The sequence below is a fragment of the Laetiporus sulphureus genome, assembly GCF_001632365.1.
Source record: "Laetiporus sulphureus 93-53 unplaced genomic scaffold LAESUscaffold_25, whole genome shotgun sequence".
In the NCBI taxonomy this organism is placed as follows: domain Eukaryota; kingdom Fungi; phylum Basidiomycota; class Agaricomycetes; order Polyporales; family Laetiporaceae; genus Laetiporus; species Laetiporus sulphureus.
Genome location: NW_024468534.1, coordinates 246,686 through 270,724, shown reverse-complemented (window position 1 = coordinate 270,724; position 24,039 = coordinate 246,686). Strand labels below are relative to the sequence as shown.

Below are 24,039 nucleotides of genomic sequence, written 5' to 3'. Positions count from 1 at the left end.
GGGGGGGGGGGGGGGGGGGGGTAAGTGCAGCGCTTTCAGTGCTTGGATGTCAACTCAAACTTTGATCCCACCCAGTCGGTGCGGTCATGTACCATGCCTCACTGCCACAACAATTGGAGCTGTGCGCCGTGCATACCTCTAATGGCTGGATTGAGGCACTCTACGCAGACCTGCCTGAATCTCGTTCGCAATCACCGCGGACTGTGCCACACAGTGGCCGCCCGTTACATATATATAAATCGGTCGGTCTGCCGAAGGGTCCTGCAAAACACATTTTTTTCATCTCCTCGCGATCGACCGTCCAGTATCATGGCTTACCCCAATGCCCATTGGCCTGGATTTGCTTTCATCACTCCTGTGTTCTACCCATATTACGATCTCCCGCGCGTATCGCCAATCTTCATATCACCAGAGCTGCCTCCTCAAACCGAACAACCACCTGCTCGAAATCCCGCACCTTTCCCACCACCCAACGCGCAGCGAGTAGCACCGGCAGTCTTTCACGCCGCTGCACCGCAGCCCGCATTGTTCTTACCCGCTTTCCCCGCGTATGTGACGCCGCCTAGGGTCCATCAGCCGCTTTCTCCCAGGCAGAGGCCCCGACTCCACTCCCTGCTAGATGATGAATATCAGGCTTCTTTGCCGCTTCTGTTCGACTTCTCGTTGCATGCCTTTATCCCGAAAAGTCTTCGGGGAACAAGGAAGCACAGTAGTGGGTGCGCTGTCGAAGGAAGAGCTCAGTCAGCCAGCGACGCATCCTCCTGTCAAGCACATAACCATCATCTGCGATTCCATCCCAAACTGGCCCATCGAGGTGAAGCCTGCGCAGAAGGAGCGGAAACGCCTCTTTCCGGTCGAAAGGAGCTCGCATGATGCACTAGTTACGCTGGAAGACGTGCTCATAGCCATGCACAAGCATATGCAGCAGCCAGTCACTCAAGTTGAGTGGGCGGAGCTGTCGGAAGCGGATGTCGAGAAGGTATCCCGAGTCTATACGCGTCGATGCAGGACCTTCCCGCGTGAGGGGCCCGGGGCATTCAAGGAGCATATCGGCGTGCGGCGAGTGGACTATCTCGGCGACAATTACATGTTTCGAGGGCTTGTGAGGCATAAGGCTGGTCAGGAAGGATTTGAGAAGCTCAAACTACTGGTCGGGCCTGCTAGGTGATTTATGAGCACCTCGAACCCATCGGAGTTGTCGCTCCTTAATGTCATAAAGTTTGGGGTGATCCGGACTGCGTCATGCATCAGCTTCTACTATCTGTAATGTTTAGCATAGTGCGATATTGTACTATCGGTCGCTGATGGACTTAAGAGCTTTAAAATTTGCAATTGTATCCCAAGTTACTATATTCATGCGTTTTTAAAATGCAGGAATCCAAGATGCATGAGGCGATATAGGGCGCGAAACATATGCATGCTTGCTGGAATAAGGCACTCTCACGAAGGCTGTGCTTATCGCAAAAATCTGATGGCAACGAGAGAGATTTCCTTCCGGTCGTAGAATAACTCCAGGACATCTGGATTTTTCCAGCGCTATGTGGTTTGATGCAAGTCATCAGGTGCAATGGTGCGTCCAGGCGTTTTGGCACAGCGCAACCTTCCAACACACTGGAACGCTATGGCAGAGCACACGCAGATTAATGCAGGACATAGTCGGTGATTGCTCGTAACTCCGAGCCTGGAACTGACAAATATTCTGTCAAAATTCCTTTCTCCAACGGAGTAGCATTGAACAGAACAGGCACCTCGACATTTGCTATACATTTCAAGAAACAAAAGGCGTGAACTTTTTAATCACATACCTGTCCACATATCTCGCGGTAAGATGTCCGGTCACAATCAAAACGCTTGAGTATTGGACCAACAAAGGATTCAACAATGGAGATGACCTGATGTGCGAAATGCGGTCGAAATAATGAAAATCGAGAGCATTAGAACGCCACGGTGGATTATTATAGCTTCAAATGCTGCCGGTTCACTTGGCTCCCGGGGGTCGGGGGTTAACGCAGTTGCGTGAGGAGGGGTAGCCACAAATGACGCGTGACAGTGCGCGTCTATTACCTGCGCGAAAAGGCACGTGCACGTGACGTGTCGCGTTTTCGTCACAGCCTCGTCGGCCGATGCCCGCTGCTTCCTCCCTCTTCCTGTGGTCTGTGAGCTCCCTCGAAAAACTCTTCATGGTCGCTGGCTGAGGTCTATGTCTACTTCGGAGCTTCCCTTATGAGCCTTTTGCCTGTTGAAACCAAGTTGGCATGGCTATCACCCCACTGGGCTCTGGAAGCATAGACACCCAAACTGGGGTTACCCATTGTCCTATCATCCTGTTTCTTACAAGGATATCTTATTTCAATGAAACCAACCAGCATGCATTTCTCCATTGATGTAACATTACGATGGTGTGTTGATCAGGACGACCCAACCGGCGGGTTAAAGCTCGTGACTCGGCTGGTGCTTCTACGTCGCGCGGTCAAGGCAGAAAAGTGAGTACTGTCTGGTCGGATTTGAGCTGTTTTTTTATGAAGTGTGGTCAAGACGAGGATTTAATACCATACGAGCTACGTCGTATCGCAGACCGATTTCGAGGTGAGTGAGATCGACTTTACAATCTCCCCCCTCCTATCGCCCTATCCCCCTTTAAGGAGAAACAATGCGAAGACGATGATAAGCAGTATCCCATACGATCGTTCTCGGTCACAAGCTGCGTTTCTGGTGCATCACCAGTTAACCGCCGGAGGACGAGAAGCATACACGGTCGAATGATGGCTGTAATTTGCAATCGGAGCGTTGACGGCCATGCGAGGTTCGACATGCATGCTTCACAGACGTTCTCATTCTCATTCTCCAGACTTCTTACATTCGCAATGAGCCGAGCTGGAGCTCAAGATTTTCGTTCTTCCCATTTGGCAGCTGTATGGAACTTGACTGATGCTATTGACATGTCAGATTTTACACGGAATGCTGCGGCATCTGACCGATACCCCGGTTGCAGTAGCCCCGGAAAGCACTCGCGTGGAGTACCGGCTCTCACATGCAAGGATTTCGAGAAGAGCAGGATTCGGTCGCTGTGCTGTTGGGCGCCCCTTATCCAACATTCGTGCCGCGCGGAGTGATCTTCCATGGAGAAGAATGGCTGCGCATCTAGTGTTGTTGCATTATAAACTCAAGGAGAATGCTTGCGTCTCCTCATCTGATGTTGATGATAGATGCTAAAATTGTATTTCTGTGAACATTACAACCAGCCACTGCCTCGAAGTAGACCCAATTATTGAGCTTTCTGATGTTGCTCTACTAGGCACTCAATGAAAGAGTGTTTGATCATTATTACATACATACAGCAGTCGCGGGTCGAATTTTTGCTGAATCATGGGCGCCAAAGGCGATGGTGTCAACATTGTGCGAGACAACCGCATTCATCCTCCACCCATCCTGGCACAATATGGCTTACTCGTCTCTTTACCACATCCCGTCCTGCGACTGTTTCTGTCGTGAACTGCAGACGAGTCTCAAGTCTGACTCTACTCATTATGGTCGCGGACGCATCGTCGTCGAGACCCACTCTCTCCGGGCCCCTTAAGCTGCCATTTCCCAAGGAAGAGCTTGACCGTATTAATGCCTATCTACGCGATCTGACACCCGAGGATATCCTCAAGTGGGCGGTGGAGCATGTCCCGGGATTGTATCAGACGACCGCATTCGGACTGACGGGGCTCGTCGCACTAGACATGCTTTCGAAGATCACGCCCTCGCCTCCCCCTCTGATCTTTATCGACACCCTGTATCATTTCCCCGAAACCCTGGAGCTAGTGGAGGAAGTGCGGAAGCGATACACGACTCCTATCTACGTGTACAAGCCTGCGGACTGTGAGACGGTGCAAGACTTCGAGAAGAAGTTCGGAGAGAAACTGTGGGAGAGGGACGAGACGCTCTATGACTATACCGTCAAGGTCCGCAGCCATGTCACCTTCGAATATACTGATCTTGACGATCATCTGCCCAGGTGGAACCTGCACGCCGGGCGTACGAGGAGCTCGGCGTCAAGGCGGTCATCACCGGGCGAAGAACCTCTCAGGGTGCCGATCGCGCCAATCTGCAGCCCCTCGAGTTTGATAGCACAGGCTTGCTGAAACTGAACCCGCTGTTTGCCTGGACGTTCCCCTTCGTCGAGTGGTACATTAAGGAAAACAATGTCCCGCGGAATAAGTTACTCGACCAAGGCTACCGCAGCGTGGGTGACTGGCACAGCACAGTGAAGAGCGGGGAGGGTGATGTAGGTGAGCGCGCGGGCAGATGGGCGGGTAACAAGGAGAAGACCGAGTGCGGATTGCATGTGGACTATTTCAAGATGAAGGCGGCAGCCGAGCAGAAGGTCAGGCATTTCGTGAGGTTGGGTCGCAACATGGGTGCTAATGTTCTGTAAATTTGCTACGACCGCAGGAAGCCGGCGCTGCCGCTGAGCAAGCCGATGCTGCTCCTGCGACAGAAGCAAGTGCATGAGTTGGTATGGATGGGGATTGGCAGGTTCGTAGATCGTAGATTGTACGCGCTGTATTCATAGAAGCGTCCACGTTGATGGCTCTGAACGATCACTAAACGCTCTCTCGTCACATGTCCTCATGCCACCGCGTAGTGGCTCGGCTAACGCATAGCGCTGCCCTTCTTGCTAACGACGATCTATCAACGCTCAGTCAGCCAGCGTTTCTCCTGCATTTCCCGCCCTGACCGGGACCTTTTGCCTGCTTCGTTTTCGAACAGAATCATCGGAGAGACGACGGAACACTTCGTGCCGAGAAGATGCACCGAGCGCCCTCGCGAATCGCTATCAATAACCGTTCGATGGAGGCGGTGCGATGCAGATTTTCCGCCCGTAGCGCTCTTATGTATAGGGTGAAGTCCATCTGTCACCCCATATCGATCTCTGCTTGTGAGTATATAAGGGCGACTCTGTTATCATGCTGACAGCGCTCACAGTTTCTTCATCCCTTGTCCAAGTCCGCTGTGGACCCGGAGATGGAGTCCAAGTGGGTATTGCTTGTATTGTTGAAGTACGAATGACCTCTGAGCATGTCCTCCCCAGCAGGAATGGCAGACAGGCCCTTATGTGCGCCATTCTACAGCATTGGGTGCAGCGAAATGCTCAACGATTGCATCGTTCGTGTACAGGCCAGACCTTGTTCTTGAGGATCTCCCGCCTTTGCCCGAAATACAGTCGGAGGATATCAAGACACAGGTGTACACTCATCGAAGCTACTACGCCAGGCCCACCCATTTGTTCGAGGATAGTCCCGAAGACCCCAGCCCGGACAACGAGAAGTAAGCGATGTGCTCGTGCTCTTCATACCTCCACGACGTCTCTGAACGCACGCCGCAGGTATGAGCATTTGGGGGACTCGGTCGTCAGTTTGGTTGTCACCAGCCTGATACGCGAGGTGTGCCCCAATTTGCGCGTCGGCCCGGCCACGGTGTGTCCTGCAGTCTCACGATACTTTAATTTAATGATAAACTGTCATTGCCATGCGCTGCAGAAAGTCCGCGCTCTCCTGGTGGGCAACCCTACGCTGGCAGCCATGTGCGTGCAATCTGGTCTTAGAGCGACACGTTCGAGGTGTGAAAGCTCATTTGATTGGTTTGTGCAATATAGTTCTGTTCGTTATCGCCTCCCGGAGGAGCTGCGCATGCACCCTGCACAAGCGATGACGCTCCGGGCCTCAATCAACATACAAGGCATGTATGACTCACTATATACGCCATAATCACATCCACTGACGCAGTACGGCGTTTAGCCGATTTGTTTGAGGTGATTTCAATGGATTTTTATTTTAAACCTCGCTCCTCATGCCCATTCTCACATCAAGGCGTTCGTGGGCGGCCTGTACCTCGATCGTGGCCTCGACGTGGTGAAAGACTGGCTATACACGCTCTTGCGGCCCTACCTCACCGAAGCCTATCGCCAGGTCCGTATTCAATACGGCCTTTCCCCCGATCCCCCGCCGCCCTCCCCCAACCTGGCTCCACCATCTAGCCTAAGCACCACCCGCACTCCGCCGCCCTGTATGGCAGCAAGCGTCGGGCACCTCTCGCTCTTCAACCAGCACCTGCAGCAGCGGGGCAAGGGCATCGAGTGGGTGTGGGCCGACAGTGAGGGACAAGGCACGCGCACAACGCCGATCTGGGTAGTCCGCGCGATGGTCGACGGAGCATGCCTCGGCGGGGGCCGTGGGAGCACGAAGAAGGCGGCGAAGAACGAGGCGGCAAAGGAGGGCCTGCAGAACATGGGGATCGTAGTCCCGTGAGTGCCATGTGTTAGTGCTGGTCTCTGTTGTGTGCTGACATGGGAGGCAGGCCCCTCGAGCCACGAGTTGGGGCCTCAGCATTTTCTCTCTAGACTGTGGCCGGATGTTCTGGCAAGCCGGAGCTGGTCATCCCGCCTCAGTGTGAAGAGGGTGTGCATGAGTCTTATGAACCGACTGTTTCCTGGCCTGTGATGGCTCCGTAGGAAGTAAATGACTAGATTGTTGATGTGATTTGCTTATCGAAGCCGCTTTCTCGCTATCCCATGTGCTGTAATACGTTCGTATCTTTTCTTGCTACCCATGCCAATGTGGTGTTTCGTTCGATATAACTTGAACATGTGTATGTTATCAATACATGTTTGACGGGGGATCTAACACAAAACAGCTGAGTAGGGCGTGCATACTGCAGGTGATGAGATAAGTGGATAAATAGACAGACAATGAATGCAAGCTGACATCCTATCACTGCCGACGCGAGGCATCCCACAGTTTTCCTATGCTGTCTACAGATGGAGCGCCCCATACTAATGTCTTCGTCGATGGGTCCAACATTCGCGGCAGCCACTTGTCCAGCAACGGAGGCAACAGTCCTCTCCCCGCCGTCGAGACTGACGCAACCGATGGTTCACGCAGGGCAGGCTCCACTGCCGCCACCGCCGTGCTCTTCGTCTGCCGCTCTGCCTCCTGTTCCGCAAGACTGCTCGCCCGTGCCTTGGCGAGCGCGCGCGCCTCCTCGTCAACGTCGTCGAACACGTCCTGCTTTACGGCACTGATGGAGTACCACCACACAGAAGCGACAAATCCAGTAAGCACAACTCCAGTGAGGGCGTTGCGCACGCGGAACGGCTCTCGTGCACGTTTGAGGCCAGGGGACATGAGCTGGGTGGCGGGGTCATCGGACTGGGATTTCGTAGAGAACGCGTCGGACAACGTACGTTGTTTGGCCTGTATGAGGCGCGCGCCTCCTTTGGGGAGATGTACTGGTCTGTCATTGAACTCGTGCAGCCGACAGAGAAGGGATGAAGTGGGAGGGAGACGGTGAGCTAACGCTTTTGGACGGTGAGCGCAAGTCGCGCAACGCCCGCACGTGAATCAAAATAAAAGCCTCTCGGATCGGGGGAGTTCGCGGCCTAACGCAAATCAAACGCGTAGAAGCACCTTCCATGTCCGTGCATTTCGGTAGCCAGTCTTACAGAGAATCAAAGAAATTGTAGCAGAAAAGAAAAGGATCAATGATGACGTGACACCCGATTGCTCAACCGGCCTGAGCGGAGGACCCACGAAGTCCATGCGTAGACGGTGGACATATATCTCATCATAACGAAAGATAATCGTATTGCAGCGTTGTCTTTCTTTGTGCACGGCGAGACATAATAGTCGAAGAATTACATTGTCTAAGCCCTACGGTCGACATGCGCACACACTCTACTGCGTGGAAGGCTTGCCCTGCAGACGTGGCCAATATGAGCTCAGATAGTTCCACGAACGGCAGCGGCGGAATGCATACCCTTATGAGGGAGAACGCGCCGTAGAGGGTAAACGCCATTGTTCCCGCGAACACGGCGTAGTACGACTCTATACAACGAGCATTCAACATCTGGGTGCACAAGAAGAGCCAGGAGATGTACTCACTGACGTACAGCTTCCCGCGAGGGAGGCGGTAGTAGACCGGTTCATGCGAGGCCTGCACAAGCCTCAGCAGAAGGTCACGATGCGACGTGGTGAATATGTATTATACCTGGACGTGCCTCTGCAACTCCGTGACATGGTTCTCCTCTGTGAATATGATTTAGCAGAGCGAGAATAGTAGCAAATAAATTCAACGCACTGTAGACGAGTGGGCGCAACAGCGGGGACATGATGGGCAAGTGCGCGCAAATGGGGGCGGATGAGTTGGTGGGCGGTGACGGAAGGCTACCAAGGATGAATTCGGTGGCGGAGTCTCAACTTGCAAGGCGGGCGTGGCTCGAGTCGCCTCGACCGCCATGGCCTCAAACGAGCGCGTTCGTGTCCGAGTGCGCCCCTCCTCGCCATCGTGCCCGTTATCGAGCTCACATTTTCGCACAGGGCGTCAGCATACACAGACCCATAATCTATGGGAACACTGCGGTGGTCTTGACTCAAAAGGAACGGGAGGAATCCGCCCATCGTGACCATACTCACCGATGGACCGTCGCTGTGCGTAGCGCCGCGTCTGCGCCGGACTCTGATATCGTCGGGGGTGCGGACGACCTCAGCTACTTCATCAAACGGGTGACATTCAAACTGCATGACACATATCCGAACCCGACAAGGAGTACGTCTTTCAGCGCTTAAGTGGTCTGTCCTAGTCTGAGCCACACCTCTGTTTTCAAGGTGTCGAAAAAGCTCCCTTTGAGATCACAGAGACAGGGTGAGCAGCATTGTACACAAAGTCGTACTAACCATTATCATTCCTCACCCAACCACTCAACAGATGGGGAGAGTTCGAAATCCAGATTCGCATCACCTTCGTTCCCGAGTCCGGCGAGAAGGCCGTCATGACTTACCATCATCTCAAGCTACACCCATGGACCGCCATCGGCAGTGGAGAGCCCGAGATCCCGCCTCTTGAAGCTGCCATGAAGATGGGGCCCGTGCACTCCTGGCAGTACGACGAGATCGTCTTTAACGACCCCTTCCAGTCCTTCCTCAACATCCTCACCGCACACCCACCCACCCCTCTCCCGAGATACACGCGCCGTCCCGTACCGTTCCACACCGCACACCCTGCGTCGCTGGAGGCGTCCAAGGGCGGCGTGCCCGAGTTTACGCAGCAGATGGAGCGCGAGGAAGCGGAGCGGCTCGAGGAGGCGCGGAAGAAGGTCGTGGCAGAGACGAACAGGTGGAGGGATAGGTTGATTGAGAAGGAGCGGGAGCTCGAGCGATTGCAGAGGCAGCTGCAGGCTGCCGGCTGACGAGATGCTCATCGATTCCTTTCACTGTATTATATATAGGTCGAGATGTACGAACAGAGATGTAGCATTTACAACATGGATGATACAACAGTGACGCATGAAAGCCAAATGCAAGCGTACAAAGTCTCAGAATGGACGCGAACGAAACCGACTCTAATGCCACGGCGTCCAGCCGACATACATCCGACACTAGATCGAATGCCTCTATTAGTGACATTGTGAACACGTTGCTTTTCATACAACTCACCAGCTTCGTATTATCCGTAGCTTCCCGTATCAGCATCTCCACGAGACTGCTCGTCGACGTCTCCTTCTCAGGCCTCTCCCGGCTCGTTGTATAGATTCCGTTCAATTTCTTCTCGATGGGCCGCAGAGCATCCATGGCCATCTTGCGGAGATCCACCGTAGAACGACTGATGTTGCTGCGTGAATGTTCCTATGCACAACGGGGTGAATACTCCAGGCAAATCGGTAGATACCTGCTTACCCTCTTGCGTTTCTCATCCTCCCACTCAACCAACGGGTCGTGAATAAAAGCGTCGAGGACGCTCATGAGCGTATCCTTGTTGTCTCTGAGCAGCTGCATAGTCACTTCGCATGCAATCCGGAAGACACCTGGTTCAAATGCTTTCAGCTCGATACATAGCGCTGTGTAGAGGCGAGCGATCATACCTTCGGTGCCGGTAACACCAAGTCCATCAACGATATTCTGCGTCAAACGAAACGGCACCAGTTCGGGAATCTCGAGTGTTTTTCCCTGAGGACTTCGTGAGCAGTCTGTGTTTCTTGAATAAAGCACCGTTCACCGACCTTCTCGAAGAGACAGTTGAAGTCCACGTGGACGACGTCCCCATTGTTGGTGTCGAGGAGGATGTTTTCGCCATGACGATCACCCAGTCTATGCACGCGTTTCAGGAAGCAGCCCGCTTACGAGATGAAAGTCACTTGCCCAAGAATGAACCCGACCATCGACATGACTGCTGCAGTACGGCTATATGCCAATCTGCTCGTAAGCCAGGCCGTAGGTTCAGGGAAGGTCTCGATGAGCCACTCATGAAAGACGGGAGGAAAGCTGTGAGCATGGTCGTTAGCCATTGGACTTGTCTGATGAACGTATGTGCATGTACCGGGCCAGAATTTTGTCCTGGAAGACTTGAGCGGCTTCCTTATCAACGGTCTTGCCTTTGATCTCGGCGGCAGTGGCTTGCAGCTCGTTCGACTTCCAGGAGTTCACATCAGTCACGTCTGAAGCTGCGCAATTGATGCTACACTCACCCAGCTCTTCGTGCCTCGCCTATCATATAGCTTGGTTAGGATGAATCGGATAGGAACAGTGTTTGGAACCCATTGGATGAAACCGCATTCCTCGTTTAGCGTAACCACTCCGTATGTACGAATATCTGTGCAAAACATGAGGCATAAAAATAAAATGTGATGGCATGAAGCTTACGGAGCTGTCTGCGGCGTGATTCCGACTTCGACTTGAGAAGCTTGTTGATAATGGCGTTGAAGTCCATCAATCTCGCGTCTTTCCGCAAGTCGTCCTTCGGCTTTCCCAAAAACATATAGATCTGACCATTACTGCCGTGGATAGTAATCTTGCGAGGCCTAGCTAGGGATCTCATGATGTCGATCTCATCCTGGAACCCTGAAAGATGGAAGATGAATTAGCGGCCAGTGTCTACGACAAGCATTGCCTTGAAAGCACATACTCGCAAACGTCGGCGCATTGATCGGGAAGGGCTGGTAATTAGCATCCGACGAGGATGTTGGAGGAAGGCTAGCGATGAGTGACTCTTGGATCGGTATAATAAGTTGTGAAGGTGCAAGACGGAGCAATGCAGGCGCATCCTTGGCCATACTCATGGTCTTCTTGTCATCTCGTACGGGGCGATTCGTGAGGACAAGGAGCTCTTCTGACATCTTCAGGCTCTCATTGATGAGCGTCGCAACGTTGTCACGGTTGTGAGCCTGCGTTGAGGATATCAGTAGGCGTAAAGACGAAACTATGCCATAGACGAACCCTTAGCAAATCGAGGATGCTCTTGCCTCGGGAAGCTCGCTGTGGTTTTGTAGACTTGACTACCGACACGAATAGCCAGAGTGCTTGTCTTGGATACTCTTGGATGACCATTGAGATGAGCCGTGACAGGACAACGTGGACGGATTCATTCCCATGGCCGACTCTGGACACTATCTGAGGGAATGCAGTGTACCACTGAAACAGACCGTAAGGTAGATCCACAAGACATCATCCTTGAGCAGACGTGCCTTATACACTGGCACTGACTTGATGGCCTTGGCGACTTCATCGTTGATACGCGGGAAAATGTTCCCTGTGGAGATAACACTGTTTTCTCCCATATCGAGCCAGAGCGTGAGCAAACGCGGAACGGTCTGATATATATACTTCGAGCCGTATCTGATCGCCTTGGCAAACGCTTTCACAGTCTGCAAATTCATTCTCGTTCCTCTGTGATACGTTGTCAAGATGTCAAACATCGTATGCATATTAGGCTCGAGCTGACCTGTCCTGCTGGTCTGCGGGAGAAAGCGTCTTGAAACACTCATCATGGAAGCGCCCTACATGGAACTGTCCACTTTCCCACCTATATTAACTGGTTAGCTTGAGTCCTTTAACACCAATGGTTGACTCACTTAGGCCATAAGTCTGATCCGCGCTTGTACGCCTTCAAAACGTACGAGATATCGTACCGGTCCGAGTCGTTCATCCATCGAGCACGGAGGACGTGGGTCTACATGGAGCGCAAATACAGCGCTGATGAGCATTTCAAGAATGAAAACCGTACCTTCGCCTTCAATTTCGGGTCATCAATGTCTTGCGTGAGGTCGATTACATTAGTCCCGTCTTCTAAAATGCCTAATAATCGCATGTAATTCTCTAATTCTTGTAACGCCCTGAGAGGTTCACCGCCAGCTTTGGTGAGCTTGGCAGACTCAGTGAATGAGTATGGAACTTTGCATTGTTGGGCCTGTAAAATGGCACTAAAAGCAGTCTGCTGATGGCCTGCTTTCCGGGCAATCTTTGCACTGGCTAGCCACGCTTCTCCGACCACATTGTCGATGTTTCGATTGCCGGATCCACTGTAAGAACGAGTGAGTTTACCACATGCTTGACAGGACCACAACGCACCTCAATCCAAATACCATCCTTCGCATACTGAGTATAGGCTCTTGAGTGCGAAAAGTTGGAAGAGTGGACTCTAGACGAGCATCGAGACACCGCGATAGACGCTCTAGTGCATTTCCGGCATTGATCGACTGTTGCCCATCGGCAAAGAGACCTCCTATCGCTGAATGTATGGCTTCCAGTTCGTGCAACAAGTGCAAGTTGAGCACTGCGTCGTAAGATCTGCGGTAGCCTCCGGCGCCTGCAGCTACAATGGGAGTACCTAACACCTTGCGTGCAGCTGATAGAGCAGTAGATATATCGGACGCATCGCCATTACGAAACGCCAATAGGACCTGTGCAAGAAGGACGGGCGCTGCTTCCGATGTGGTGTTTTCAATGAGCGTCCGGACATCATTCCAATTGCCCATCATCCATTCGCTTTCGACTTGAAAACCGACGAGTTCTGATTGCCATCCCGGGTTACGAGTTAGTACGCCCTTTACGTGAGTCCGCAGCGTATCTACGATCACCCTTCAGAAAACATCGGGAACGAGGCGGTCGGACGGACATACCGTAATGCCCAAGGTTGCGTAGACATCTGAGGAGACCCAGGTGGAAATCCAGGTTGTCCGGGGAATGCTGTAGGCGAACTTCCCAGCAACTCTGTGCCGATGTCCAACGACCAATGCTTTCATGTTGACGAATCTGGTGCTCCAGGGATGGTGAGAGAATGAAAGTGGACACACCCTCCATGCCATCAGGTTCATCCAGGTGGGCATATATCTCGTGCAAGCGCTCCAAATGATCTTGTAATGCGGCATGCTGAACGTCGCCAGCTTGTAGAGTTAATATTTGACGCTCATAGTTCACGAGAGATCGCGCATACGCCTTGCATTGGAAAGCAGCCTTCGCCATCAAAGCCGAGTCGATGCTGGACAGAATAGAGTCTATCTTGAGAAGCTGCTCTTCCGCCTCGTTCAGGGCCACATTCGCACGTGTCCGCTTATTTTCAGGCTTCGTGCTACTGAGTTCTTGGCGGACTGCTTGGACCCACTGGTTGAGATGATCAAGGAGCATGAATACTGTCTGAGGAAATGCATGGTCAGATATCTCGGTTTGCGTTCAGCAAAGAGCCTTACTTGTGCACTGAGCAGTTTCTTATCAGGTGTAGACTGACTGCTGGGTTCTACCTGGTCTCGTAGAACCTCAAGGAATTCATTGCGTATATGCTGCGCATCCTCCTCAGAGCCAGACACGAGGACATTCAAGACTAAATGGGGCAGGAGATGGTGAGCCACTCCTACATCCTTATTGTGTACTACCGCTGTGAAAACGCGAAAGATATCTCTTGCTCGGTCTCCCGACGTTCTGGTGAGAAGATCGCTTGTCCACGTCTGGACCCATTCGCGATAGGACTTTCTTGTCTTGTACACGGGATGCTCTACTTGAACTGGTGCTCGTGGGTCCAGCGTGAATTTTGAGTCCAACAGCGGGGTGATCGTTTCTAATACGTGCTTCGGTAGGCTGTTCCATCGGTTTCGAACTTTCAATGGAATCGAGCCGGTGGACGTTGGGTTCACCAAAGCAGGAGTGAATTTGCAGAACTGCAAAAGCTCTTGTATCGCATAGGCAAGATGGCTCTGATATTTGATATCGCTCGTCGAGCGGAAGGCGCCGACCAGCACGTCTCTAATCAAGTGAAGAGCAAAAGACACTGACTCCGATTCGTCTGTAAAGTTACTCAGCATCACATTGCGGGAACGATGAGTGTTGATCTCGAGTCTATCAGGGTCAATCGCTCCCAAGATGCCGATGCAGTCGAATGCGAGCATGCGAAGGGATTCGGTGTCTTCGCCATCACGACAAGCGACAGAGAGTAGCGTAGTGAGAAGCTGACTAGCCAATGGATCGAAGACATCGCCGGAGGTCAATGCTCTGATCAACTCCTCGTCATTCTCCAACATCAGTGACTTCAGCTCACAGAGGGACTGAATGGAGACTGTATGACTCTCGCTCAAGGCGCGTTCAAGCGTTCGTCGGAACTTCTCTCTTGCACTCCATGTGCTACGTGAGGCTAGAAGGACTTGATATGTCGTGGATAGTTGCGGGATCAACCCAAATTCGACAACTTCGTCGAGGTATCGTCCAAGCTGCGCGCCTTTGTCGGAGACAATGAAGTCGAGACATTGCTTGGCAATCTCCCGCCCTTGCATGGAGAATGTAGGCCAGTAGGCGACAAACGATGCACTGGTTGGTCCAACGTAGGGCCCAAGGTCGGAGGTGTCCAATGTTGTCAGGAACGTGTACCAGCTCTGTAGCGTGACATCCGCGAGCTGCGGAATCACCAATGTCGTCTGCAGAGTTGCCATAATCTGCGGATCATCGCATCAATCATTTATGCAAGCCTTAGCGAGGAGGCACTAGCGAACTGTACCTGAGGAGCAACATTGCTGACCGCTGTTCCGACTTCGGCGACAAATCGGCCCATGCTGCAGATTATCGCCTTCTTGCGGTCGAGGGAACGTTTTCCGTAGACATCTTGCAAGAGATCGTTCAAATGAGAGATTATGCCTAACATGTATTCCTCCAGGAAGGCTCCAATTTTTTGCGGAGATGCCTCTCGGGATTGTCGCAATATCTTGACCACTTTAAATAACCCTTGTTTGGCCTGAAACGTGCTGATGAGCAAGATAAGGCAGGCATGCCTCAGAATATCAGTACTTGCCGACTCCACCTGATCGGGGTCCTCGTCTCCCATAACCACCACAAGTTCGGCTAGTAGAGGAACGATGCAGCTGCGAATCACGCTCGTGATATCAATATCCCTCTGAGCTGATGTCCTTAGCATGTCCAGGATAAATGACAGCGCTTTGTTCGTTTCACCCGGTGCAGGGAGGCGAAAGACGTACGCCAGAATGTGATGCGAATGCTTCATGAAAAGTTGGGAGGTGCTCTCATCGAGTTCTCTCGAGATCGTGTCAAGGACTTTGACGTTGCGAGTTGCAAATAATTGGGGCATCGTGCGGTGTAGTGTGATGGAGAGAAAGTCAACAGGTGACACAGCAAAGAGCCGACAAGTCTCCACAAGGAGATTCGGTTGCGTGTACAGCCGAGAGACCAGATAGGGAGCGACCTGATCCATGTACGGCGATACCACGTTGTAAAGGGTCTTGTTGTGGTGCTTGGCAAGAGTTTGCAGCTGGGTACCAGGACGCATCAGCCTCTCGCATCAGTGAGTGAGGCTCAGACCAACCTGCATATGCGTAGTGCCTTTGAGAATTGGGCTCGGCTGTCCGAGCTGAGCAATTAGGCAGCATACGTCTTGGCCGAGGACCTCTCCTGTCGCAATCCTATCACAAAATTTCTGAATATGTTGTTGACTTAGAGTGACGAGAGTCTTCAGCACTCACAACCCGATACGGCCTAGAGTGATGATAGTGGTCTCTTTGACACGATCATTGGCATGTTCGAACAATCTGTATAACTTGTTGAAGAGAGGTTCCGTGCGCTTCGATGCTCCGTTTCCTATTCTCTGGTAGAGTTTAACGAGTTCCAGAAGTGATTGTCTGCGACGCTAGTCAAACAAACGTTCGTGGAGATGACAGGATCTGAATATTCACCCTGCGCGTAGACGAGCAGTACGATCCGCATCTTTCATGCCGTGCAGAATCAGTTCGCTAACGCGCTCTAACCGCCCGCCACCAAATCCAGATGTGTGATGGCGTAAGGTCTTCGCCAGGGAATCAAAGACTGCCTTGCGAACTCGCGCAGTCACTTCCTCGTCCGGTCCATCTAAGAGATGGTTCGCGACTGCAACGAATGCAGAGATTGTGTCGATCGACGGCATCTCAGATGATACCGAGCAGTCATCTGTATGTGCGTGAACTAGCACACATGCAAGATTACCGAGCTGAATTGCCAATTGTTCGCGGCCTTGAGCAGCAGGATTATACAGAGGCCTGAACATAGCTTCATCAGATGCATTCGTTCATCATTGATACGTGCCCTCACCTGCCATATCTTGCTTCGATATCCTGAAGAGCGCGCGCAATGTATTGCGCATCAGATGGGGAGTCATCATCCTCCATCCAGGCCAACTCGTCAGGTTCGACGATGGCTTGTACGCCGGTCCTTACCGTAGCTTTCCACTGCGTGTTGTTTGACAGGTTATTTCCGGGATGTTCCTCCATATGCTCTCCGTGATCGACGGCAACCTTTGCAAGTCGGCTCTGAACTTTGTCAAGTAATGTCTTATACAAAGCTTTCTTGTCATCATTTCCTAGCGCATCGGCAATCATCCGGAGAACTCCACCGTCGAGATGAGGGACGCAGGAAAGCAGGTATGATTGACCTGCAACCTGTTCTATGTCAGCATTTCCGCCTACCGAGAAACTGCACCACTAACGCACCCTTAACATACTGCCTGTTTCATCCCAGCTCTCCAGATGCAGTAACGTCAGTATATTTTGTAAATCTCCAAGCAAAGGAGAGGATTTCAAGCTTGCAGAGCATGTCACTAACGTCTGGTCAAGTACGTCCCACGAGGCGTCCGGACCAACTTGTAATCTATATATGAGTAGCCGCGACAGAACCGAATCACTTCGTGCTGGAAGCTGGGACATTGTGTCGGGAGAATAGTCGACAGCTTGAACTAATCGTGACAAGAGTCGTGCTCTGATGGTCGCTACTGCTGTGCAGGAAGGGGATAGCACATAGTCGACTGTTCTATTCGCTAAAGTCGCCATGGAACGAACGAGGTCGCTCAAGTACCATTGCGAAAGCAAGGTGTCTGCCGCACGCACACAGACCTCAGTCACAAGCATCAGGCATATAGGGACCGATGAAGCACTAGATATCGTGATGAAGGAAAAATCATCCTGGGACACGACACATGCGATCGCATGAAAGGTAAGCAATCTTGACATATAAGCTATAACACGCAACACTCACATTGCCTTGCTTAGACTCGGGCGTTGCGAAGAGACGAATATTCGACGGATATTCAGAAGGCTGGGATAGCAAGAGCATTTCTTGTGGGGTCACATTAGCAGCAGCGATCCGGTAAAGTGAAAATGCATACCATCGCACGCTGCTATAAAACCTGACAGCGCACGCCTCAGCGCCTGAAGCATTGAACCGTACTTCTGCCTTGAGTATACATTGAGATTTCCTCCCAGCCGCCGCAGCACCGCTACCAGCGTTGACATGACTCTGTCTTGTAGATCTCTGGGACTGGGATAGTCCTTTTCCCTTGGTACGGGGATTTCGGTCCAAAGTTCAAGCATGAGATATAGATTGAAGAGACGGAGTATGATTGGCTGAGAGGAGCCATCTGGCTGTACTAGCAGAGGGAAGATGCTAATGCGAGAATTAGGGATAACACCCAGGACCGTCTCGGTCATCTTGACATGCTCGTGTATTGCAGTCCACGGAAGTTCATCGGGAGTAGGAAACGCAGAGAAGAGTTGCTGGGTCGTGCTGCAAAGTGTCTCAAACCATGCCTGATCTGAAGCATCTTGCGAGCCTTGCGTCGGATCTTTACCAGAGTCAGGTCCCCCGAGATGGTCCTGCAGAAATTCCAGGAGATCGGCGGCAGATGTTTCGTCTGATTTTGCAAAGGTGGGAACTGGAGCAGGCATAGATTTTGGAATGGGCATCTCGAGATTCATATACCATGCCGCGAGCTGAAGGTTCTCAAGAGGTGGTGCCGGCACAAAGACCAAGGGAACGTTCAGTACGCGTCGCCACAATATCGGCGACATGCGCACGTGACCGTATTCCTCAGTGCCACAGTCCCTTTTCACGAGTCGCAGACAGACACGCAATTAATATAATTCTCAGCTGATACGTGCCGAAGGACAGACAAAATATAGCAGAAGAGAGACAATGATGTCTATACAATAGTATGTGACTACTTCCTGCCCGCTCTCTTCTTCTCTTTCATCTTCTCTCGCTCCATCGCCTTCTCCTCCGCCCTCTCAGACTCCAATGATCCGAACACTTGCTTCATACGCTCATTGTACGCCCTGTCCTTCTCCTTCTGCTGCCTCTGCTGCTCGGCAGCCAGGAATCGTGCGTCCTTCCGCAGCTCGCGGATCGCGCCTTTCTTCTCCTGCTTGTACTGTCGGCGCAGTTTCGCAGCTCCATCGCGCTCGTGGTCCGGATCATGATTGCGGAGGTAGTTGGAAGAGGACTGCTCGAATTTGGGAATGTAGGTCGGAATGGGTATCGGCTTGTGAGCCTGCAACATGAGCGGACGACGTGCTTCGCGAGAGAACTTGAGCAGTCGTCCGAGGGTATCTCGAAGTGCAGTAGAACGCTTCTACAGACGCTGTTTAGTATCCCCACAATCAATGAAAGGAATCAGGATACACACCAGTACATCTTCAGGTAAGTCTCTCGACCTGACACCGTCTAGAAGTTCCTTGATTGGATCATATAATTCGATGAAGCCATCAAGGCTCTTATACATGTCCGCGAAACGCCCGATGAGTTCCAGGGTCAAACCAAGGAGGTCTACTTTTGACTGCTCGTCGGACGTTGTTCCATTGAGCAGGGCAGAGAGATTTGGCTTGCCCATCGTGGCACCCTTCGCCTTTCGTACATCGATGGTGAGGGACGCACAATGCTCAGAGCCGTAGTCTACACAAGGGAATTGTCCTGGTATTAATGACTTGTCTTTGAACCGATGTGGCGCCAAGTGAAGTACTGCGTTTGCAAGCAAGTTGATCGCCTCCGGGACGAACCGCTTCGACAGCGATTCATAGTCCAAGAATAGTGAACAGAGGTAGAGGCCGCTCGCCAAATCCTGCAGCGACCGGATACGCCCGAGCCCAAGATATGCACCCATAAGCAGTCGAGCGGGAGAGACTACATTATGATTCTTGTCGCTCGTAGACCACACCTGGCCTATGACTCGTAGCAAGGAGAGCTCCGGCAGTCCTGGCCACGTCTTCGTGTCAGGCTCAGTTGCACCGCGCGAGAGCCCACGTTGAAGGTTCTTGTGCATGAGATTCAGCTTTGCGATAAAATGTTCCGCGGATTGTATGGGATATGCTTTGGTGAGAGCGAAAAGGTGAGGCATCAGTGCTGTGAGCAGCGTGAACCGCGGCGTGGGTGGCGATGTGATATACAGTATATGGTCAATAAGCACGCCGGTCAAGCCCTTAGCGAAGTGATCTGTGTCAACGAAATGAATAGCGACGACAGAATATGCATACCTGGAGCTTGACCTTGTTGTCCTCGGCCAAACTAGGGTGATGCAACGTGCGTATGCGCTGCACCACGGTCGGCACGTCGTTGTCATCGATTCCATCCACGATCTCCAGGAACTCTTCATGAGTTGTCGGACAAGGGAATGTGAACGGAAGCTCCTTGGTAGATGAAGATGTTGGCTTCGCCGTCCGCTGCTTGTCAGTGCTGACAAGAGCCTCCGGCTCGCCTTCCTCGCCTTCAATATCAGAGCCGTCCGAAGCCTCGTCTCCCTCCTCGACCTCCTCCTCCTCCTCATCATCCACGATTTCTCTTTCATCTTCCTCGTCCTCATCTTCACTGCCATCCTCGCTCCCATCGTCTTCTTCAGCCTCCTCGCCTTCTTCACTCATGTCCACCTCCGCACTTTCAGCCAACCCAGTGCCTAAGCCTCCCAAACCGTCCTCCTCATAAAAGTCATCCTCTAGGTCATCCCCGACCCCCTTCCTCCGCTTTCTCTTCGTCGTGCCCTCTTCCTCATCCTCACTGTCTTCGGGCTCCCCGTTCATCCTCCGTACACGCTTCCGCTCGGCCTTCTCGAGAGCCTCTTTCTCCTCTAGCGCTATCTCCTCTTCTGTCTTCGTCCGGTCCTTCGGCTTCGCGCGTTTCTCAAACACGAGTTCCCGCACGTACTGGTCGTATTCCTGGTCCTGCTCCGAAGGTTCCGCGACAGCCTTCGCAGGAGCAACGTCGCCACTTTCGTCTGCAAGGACAGCTTTGCTTGCGGATGGATCGGGGGCATAGAGGAGGGAGCGAATGGAATCAAGCTCCTGGTCGAGCTCGTGACGCAGGCTCTCATCTTCCTCTTGTTGCGCTTGCCGTTGTATCTGAGCAATGTTATTTAGCAGGTGCGGAATGAGACAGGCACGAAGAACATACCTTGTGCATTTTGCTCTTGGCAATCACCTCTGCCATGACCTCTGCCTTCGTCTTTTTGCGTGCAGGCTGCGTATATGATGAGAACAAGGATGTTGAAGTACGTACGCGAAAATAGAACGTACCTCATCCTGATCATCCTCTTCCGCCTCCTCCTCCTCGAAGCCTCCGAAGTGGGCCTTCTGCACCGTCTGCCTGTCGATCTGGCCCTCGTCCTCGTCATCGTCCAGAACCAGCCCCATATTGTCGAAGTCGTCCAGCTTCGACAGATTCTGACCGTAGTGTGTGAGCTCGTCCTCGTCCTCGAGGTTGAACGCAGAGCTCTTGGATGCACGTTGGTGCTCGCGGGTGAACCGCTCCAGCATGCGTTCCTCAGGCGTCATAGTCGGGTCGTTCTCACCAAACCGGCGATCAACGATACCTCCCGCATGATTCCTCTCCTCATACTCTTTTAAAAGCGTTTTCTTCCTCTGCGGCGTACTTGTCAGCGCAATCTTCAATATGTATAACAGTTGAATGCACCTGCTCGATCCCCGCCTGCTTACTTTTCGCCGGCCGACCAGTTGTCCCTATAATCCTTCTGCCTCCCACATCGTGTTTTAATTTCGTGACCTTCACATCAAACGGGTTCAGCTTCTGGTGTATCTCCTGCAGTTTCGCTGCTTTCTTCTCCTTGTCCTTCTGGTCCGGCGCAGTGCGTTTTCTTTTCTTGCCATTCTGCTGAGGACGTGACAGTCCAGCCTGGTTAATAGCTGCCTTCAGCTGCGACAGCTGCGAGCCTTTTGCCATGGGTGGCGAAGTAGAAAATGTAAACAGCTGAAGTCGACCTAGCACGACACAGTGAGCAGGCAACCAGTAAGCTTTGAGATCGCCGATAGATCACCACGGTCACGCGATCGCGTCGGTGGCGGTGGCGTTGAGGTTCATCCTCTACTCATCGATCGTCCAAGTTTATGGCGCGCAAGCCTACACCTAAACCTCATCTTGTTCAGTCTCTCCATGCCAAGCCGACACAATCTTCAGGAACTCATCATCTGCACGGTCCTTAGGGAGACGTTAGATGCTTCTCAAACATCACAAACTTTTCACGGCAGAGAACGATCATAAAAGATAGCTGCTAGGTGGATACCTTCATCAAATTTCTTATCCGGAAAGCTTTGGACGGTGCCTTTCCGTATCATTTGCGCCTTCTCTTATGAAAGTTGGACAACAATTATCCTGACAATAAGTCAAACTCGTGAGACATTGAACCTGTATTTGACAAAATGTGTCAGAAACGTGGCTGACTGGTTCCTGTTGCCTTCTAGACCTTCGCGGCCCTCATACTAGTTACCAGATTGCCGTCGGTGAATAGTTTCGGAACATCACTAACATCTGTGAGAACGACAATGTACGTCAAAGGCAACATCGGCACCGACAGAGTTGTACGACGCACGGTTCTTGAGCGAGACCACCGTAGCAACCTCATGTTCAGGTGCATGTGTCATTGAAAAGTAGACATGACGACGAGTACCTCACAAAGCGCAACCAGGATGGGGAATACCTTCACGTGAGAACAGCATGCTGAGACCGAACCTTATAGCTTCCATCGCAGACGAACATCCACTCTTCCTTGGATACGTCGCTCGGAGGTGCGTTGAGGCTTCTAACCTTCACGGCCGAGGCGAGTAGTGTGAAATAGAACACGGGCCGTTATCCAAAAGCTGAACAACAGATGCACCAGGACGGTTCACGCGTCTAACCTTGCTCGTGCGCAGCCCGGAGTCGCAGTGACGACGTGCTTTAGATGGATCTTCCAAGCCAACTCAGCGTCGGACAACAATAGGCTAAGTTGCTGCCTTGTAAGTTCCTCCTTGTTTAAAGCCCGCGATGTAACCATCAAGAGGATAACACGCATGAACGCCGCGTTGTCGGCGATGGAAGGAAGAGTAAGATCTTTCCGAGTTCGAAAGTCTTGTTGGGCTGTGTGGTCAGTACCCGACATTGTGCTTGAAAGAGCGGTCAAGAAAGTCATGATGTCGCAAGGAGAATACGTTCAAGTAAGTCAAGGGGTTCTTTATAACATGACGCTCTGAAACTTGATAACCCAAGGCATGATTGTATCAGGATCCATAGAAATGTCAACGATGCTAAAGGTTGCAAAAAACAAATACGGTGTGCAACATTCTCACCTCGTTGCCGCTCTGTTCCATGCATGTACATGTGGAAAGCGTGCGACGTACGCACTGGAGTCACATCGAGCTAGCCTACAGCCTACACTCGGGACATGCCGACGGGGCGTTTACCGAGGCTGTGCACCGCTTCCGCACCCCATGCGCATGGCTGTGGCCTGGCTCGCATAGGGTTACACCACAGACACAAATGCGCACGTCTTCGTGAGCAGGCTCACCATTCCTCCTCTCTCGCCATCCTCCATTATCGGACTATGGCCATTAAGACGAAGACAGCCGTGAAGGCTGATACCGACACCGTGACTATAAACCGTTCGTGGGCCAAAGTGTCGCCGATGAGGACCAGTCCAAACCGCAGCACTTCGAGTCCTCGCAAGACGCCCCACTGCAAGACGTGTCAACGGCCGCGCACTGGCCACCCACGCTCAGGGTGCCCCTACGCCGATTCTCCCGCTCCTGCACTAGACTCGTCGCCCCGCGGGACGTTAGGGTTGACGGAGTCACTCAAGGCGCTCCAGATTGACCCCATTGACGAGAAACGCGAAAGACGACGGTCAGGGAAGGTTGATTTCATTTTCGAGGCGGATGTCCTAGCTGCGAGCACCTCTAAACCCGCGGCTATGGTGGCACCTGCCACAAAGAAGCCTGCAGTGCCACCGACAAGCACCACAACGGACAACAGTCCGTCTACGAGGCCCTCCACTCCCGACGCTGATCGGCCACCTCATATCGCCAAAGCGTGCTCTCTCGGTCGCACACTTAGCCAAGACGAGCAACGCATGTTCTTAGATCGGGCAAGATTGACCTCAGAGGGATCTGTGGTCATCTTGAAGCACCCAACGGACGGTATTTCCGACCTTCTTGCCGGGGCGAAGACGGTTGGGCTCGCTGCGGAGGTGATTGGTTCGCTGGGCGAAAATAGTCGGTTGGTGGCCTTCGGGAGAGACGGGGAGCTAGTGAGCAAAGTCGGGCACGTCGGAGGTTCGGAGAAGGAGGCTGTCGACCAGGCGTGCGAGAACGAGGTGAAGAAGGGGCGCTTTCCAGCATTGGTTGTTGGTGGTGCGGGCGCAGTGGTCGGTGCTGTGGCTACCTGGACGGGACTTGCCTTCTCGTGAGGATGCTGGTGCCACACGGGCGATGAAGTCCGTCTTCGACGATGCCGAACGTTGTATTCTCGTTCTCTAGTCATCGTATTCTACATACCTTTATGTCTTACATGTGTCGGATCTGTATTGTCCATGATTTTCCGGACGCGGGCACAGATAAGCTGTGATATACAGATGCTTCAATTTTATTATTGACGCATCGTATGGAGATGGTAATGCAGTGCCACTGGATTGATCTGATCCGTAGCGCTTTCGATGTCCGGCTATTCGCAG

General features: G+C 52.4%; 9 protein-coding genes across 9 annotated transcripts; 5 read left to right on the top strand and 4 right to left on the bottom strand.

Moving 5' to 3' along the window:
• Positions 1 to 309: 309 nt before the first annotated feature.
• Positions 310 to 1,341, top strand: LAESUDRAFT_750511 (uncharacterized protein; the record flags this gene model as incomplete). The annotated part of the gene is made up of 2 exons (XM_040911604.1): positions 310 to 548; positions 634 to 1,341. 2 exons carry the CDS (start codon positions 310 to 312, stop codon positions 1,166 to 1,168), a joined length of 774 nt encoding a protein of 257 aa, XP_040763323.1. The 3' UTR covers positions 1,169 to 1,341.
• A 2,087-nt stretch (positions 1,342 to 3,428) lies between these two features.
• LAESUDRAFT_726866 (phosphoadenylyl-sulfate reductase) lies at positions 3,429 to 4,585 on the top strand. Its single transcript, XM_040909116.1, has 3 exons — positions 3,429 to 3,947; positions 4,001 to 4,369; positions 4,438 to 4,585. The coding sequence occupies exons 1-3, from the start codon at positions 3,528 to 3,530 to the stop codon at positions 4,495 to 4,497; spliced, it is 849 nt and encodes a 282-aa protein (XP_040763322.1). The 5' UTR covers positions 3,429 to 3,527; the 3' UTR covers positions 4,498 to 4,585.
• A 145-nt stretch (positions 4,586 to 4,730) lies between these two features.
• Positions 4,731 to 6,587, top strand: LAESUDRAFT_221328 (ribonuclease III). Its single transcript, XM_040901621.1, has 10 exons — positions 4,731 to 4,924; positions 4,972 to 5,021; positions 5,078 to 5,101; positions 5,164 to 5,313; positions 5,372 to 5,462; positions 5,526 to 5,569; positions 5,642 to 5,724; positions 5,784 to 5,797; positions 5,856 to 6,289; positions 6,343 to 6,587. The coding sequence occupies exons 2-10, from the start codon at positions 5,011 to 5,013 to the stop codon at positions 6,383 to 6,385; spliced, it is 894 nt and encodes a 297-aa protein (XP_040763321.1). The 5' UTR covers positions 4,731 to 4,924; positions 4,972 to 5,010; the 3' UTR covers positions 6,386 to 6,587.
• Positions 6,588 to 6,755: 168 nt separating this feature from the next.
• On the bottom strand, positions 6,756 to 7,285 carry LAESUDRAFT_737427 (uncharacterized protein; the record flags this gene model as incomplete). The annotated part of the gene is made up of 2 exons (XM_040910789.1): positions 6,756 to 7,172; positions 7,229 to 7,285. 2 exons carry the CDS (start codon positions 7,283 to 7,285, stop codon positions 6,756 to 6,758), a joined length of 474 nt encoding a protein of 157 aa, XP_040763320.1.
• A 162-nt stretch (positions 7,286 to 7,447) lies between these two features.
• On the bottom strand, positions 7,448 to 8,197 carry LAESUDRAFT_681066 (uncharacterized protein). Its single transcript, XM_040905751.1, has 5 exons — positions 8,122 to 8,197; positions 8,032 to 8,069; positions 7,926 to 7,977; positions 7,801 to 7,868; positions 7,448 to 7,739 (listed from the first exon to the last, which is right to left on the bottom strand). Exons 1-5 carry the CDS (start codon positions 8,150 to 8,152, stop codon positions 7,719 to 7,721), a joined length of 210 nt encoding a protein of 69 aa, XP_040763319.1. The 5' UTR covers positions 8,153 to 8,197; the 3' UTR covers positions 7,448 to 7,718.
• An 81-nt stretch (positions 8,198 to 8,278) lies between these two features.
• Positions 8,279 to 9,229, top strand: LAESUDRAFT_813393 (yeats family protein; the record flags this gene model as incomplete). The annotated part of the gene is made up of 4 exons (XM_040914483.1): positions 8,279 to 8,308; positions 8,361 to 8,589; positions 8,649 to 8,685; positions 8,749 to 9,229. The coding sequence occupies 4 exons, from the start codon at positions 8,279 to 8,281 to the stop codon at positions 9,227 to 9,229; spliced, it is 777 nt and encodes a 258-aa protein (XP_040763318.1).
• Positions 9,230 to 9,382: 153 nt separating this feature from the next.
• On the bottom strand, positions 9,383 to 16,552 carry LAESUDRAFT_655532 (uncharacterized protein; the record flags this gene model as incomplete). The annotated part of the gene is made up of 24 exons (XM_040904560.1): positions 9,383 to 9,418; positions 9,477 to 9,665; positions 9,717 to 9,844; positions 9,902 to 9,986; positions 10,040 to 10,127; positions 10,161 to 10,301; positions 10,357 to 10,448; positions 10,505 to 10,629; positions 10,680 to 10,877; positions 10,942 to 11,200; positions 11,253 to 11,447; positions 11,480 to 11,702; positions 11,758 to 11,838; positions 11,888 to 11,985; positions 12,040 to 12,334; positions 12,384 to 12,882; positions 12,935 to 13,448; positions 13,502 to 14,734; positions 14,797 to 15,040; positions 15,092 to 15,561; positions 15,616 to 15,712; positions 15,773 to 15,928; positions 15,983 to 16,321; positions 16,374 to 16,552. The coding sequence occupies 24 exons, from the start codon at positions 16,550 to 16,552 to the stop codon at positions 9,383 to 9,385; spliced, it is 5,964 nt and encodes a 1,987-aa protein (XP_040763317.1).
• A 1,626-nt stretch (positions 16,553 to 18,178) lies between these two features.
• LAESUDRAFT_681059 (Nop14-like protein) lies at positions 18,179 to 21,318 on the bottom strand. The gene is made up of 6 exons (XM_040905750.1): positions 21,012 to 21,318; positions 20,615 to 20,959; positions 20,493 to 20,558; positions 19,583 to 20,440; positions 18,739 to 19,527; positions 18,179 to 18,684 (listed from the first exon to the last, which is right to left on the bottom strand). Exons 1-6 carry the CDS (start codon positions 21,276 to 21,278, stop codon positions 18,274 to 18,276), a joined length of 2,736 nt encoding a protein of 911 aa, XP_040763316.1. The 5' UTR covers positions 21,279 to 21,318; the 3' UTR covers positions 18,179 to 18,273.
• Positions 21,319 to 22,595: 1,277 nt separating this feature from the next.
• Positions 22,596 to 23,979, top strand: LAESUDRAFT_726859 (uncharacterized protein). Its single transcript, XM_040909115.1, has one exon. The coding sequence runs from the start codon at positions 22,915 to 22,917 to the stop codon at positions 23,773 to 23,775; it is 861 nt and encodes a 286-aa protein (XP_040763315.1). The 5' UTR covers positions 22,596 to 22,914; the 3' UTR covers positions 23,776 to 23,979.
• The last annotated feature ends 60 nt before the right edge of the window (positions 23,980 to 24,039 follow it).

Bases quoted from the DNA above. Each gene is read 5' to 3' on its own strand.
- LAESUDRAFT_221328 (XM_040901621.1), top strand. The intron at 5,102-5,163 runs GTGCGCCATTCT...GTTCGTGTACAG, and splicing joins AATGGCAGACAGGCCCTTAT to GCCAGACCTTGTTCTTGAGG. The intron at 6,290-6,342 runs GTGAGTGCCATG...CATGGGAGGCAG, and splicing joins AACATGGGGATCGTAGTCCC to GCCCCTCGAGCCACGAGTTG.
- LAESUDRAFT_681059 (XM_040905750.1), bottom strand. From the start codon at position 21,278: ATGGCAAAAGGCTCGCAGCTGTCGCAGCTGAAGGCAGCTATTAACCAG. The intron at 20,960-21,011 runs GTGCATTCAACT...AGTACGCCGCAG, and splicing joins AGCAGGCGGGGATCGAGCAG to AGGAAGAAAACGCTTTTAAA. The intron at 18,685-18,738 runs GTGTGTATCCTG...CAGCGTCTGTAG, and splicing joins ACTTACCTGAAGATGTACTG to AAGCGTTCTACTGCACTTCG.
- LAESUDRAFT_681066 (XM_040905751.1), bottom strand. From the start codon at position 8,152: ATGTCCCCGCTGTTGCGCCCACTCGTCTACA. The intron at 7,869-7,925 runs GTGAGTACATCT...CTCGTTGTATAG, and splicing joins TCGCGGGAAGCTGTACGTCA to AGTCGTACTACGCCGTGTTC. The intron at 7,740-7,800 runs GTATGCATTCCG...CCACGTCTGCAG, and splicing joins GCGCGTTCTCCCTCATAAGG to GGCAAGCCTTCCACGCAGTA.
- LAESUDRAFT_726859 (XM_040909115.1), top strand. From the start codon at position 22,915: ATGGCCATTAAGACGAAGACAGCCGTGAAGGCTGATACCGACACCGTG.
- LAESUDRAFT_726866 (XM_040909116.1), top strand. From the start codon at position 3,528: ATGGTCGCGGACGCATCGTCGTCGAGACCCACTCTCTCCGGGCCCCTT. The intron at 3,948-4,000 runs GTCCGCAGCCAT...TCATCTGCCCAG, and splicing joins TCTATGACTATACCGTCAAG to GTGGAACCTGCACGCCGGGC. The intron at 4,370-4,437 runs GTCAGGCATTTC...CTACGACCGCAG, and splicing joins AGGCGGCAGCCGAGCAGAAG to GAAGCCGGCGCTGCCGCTGA.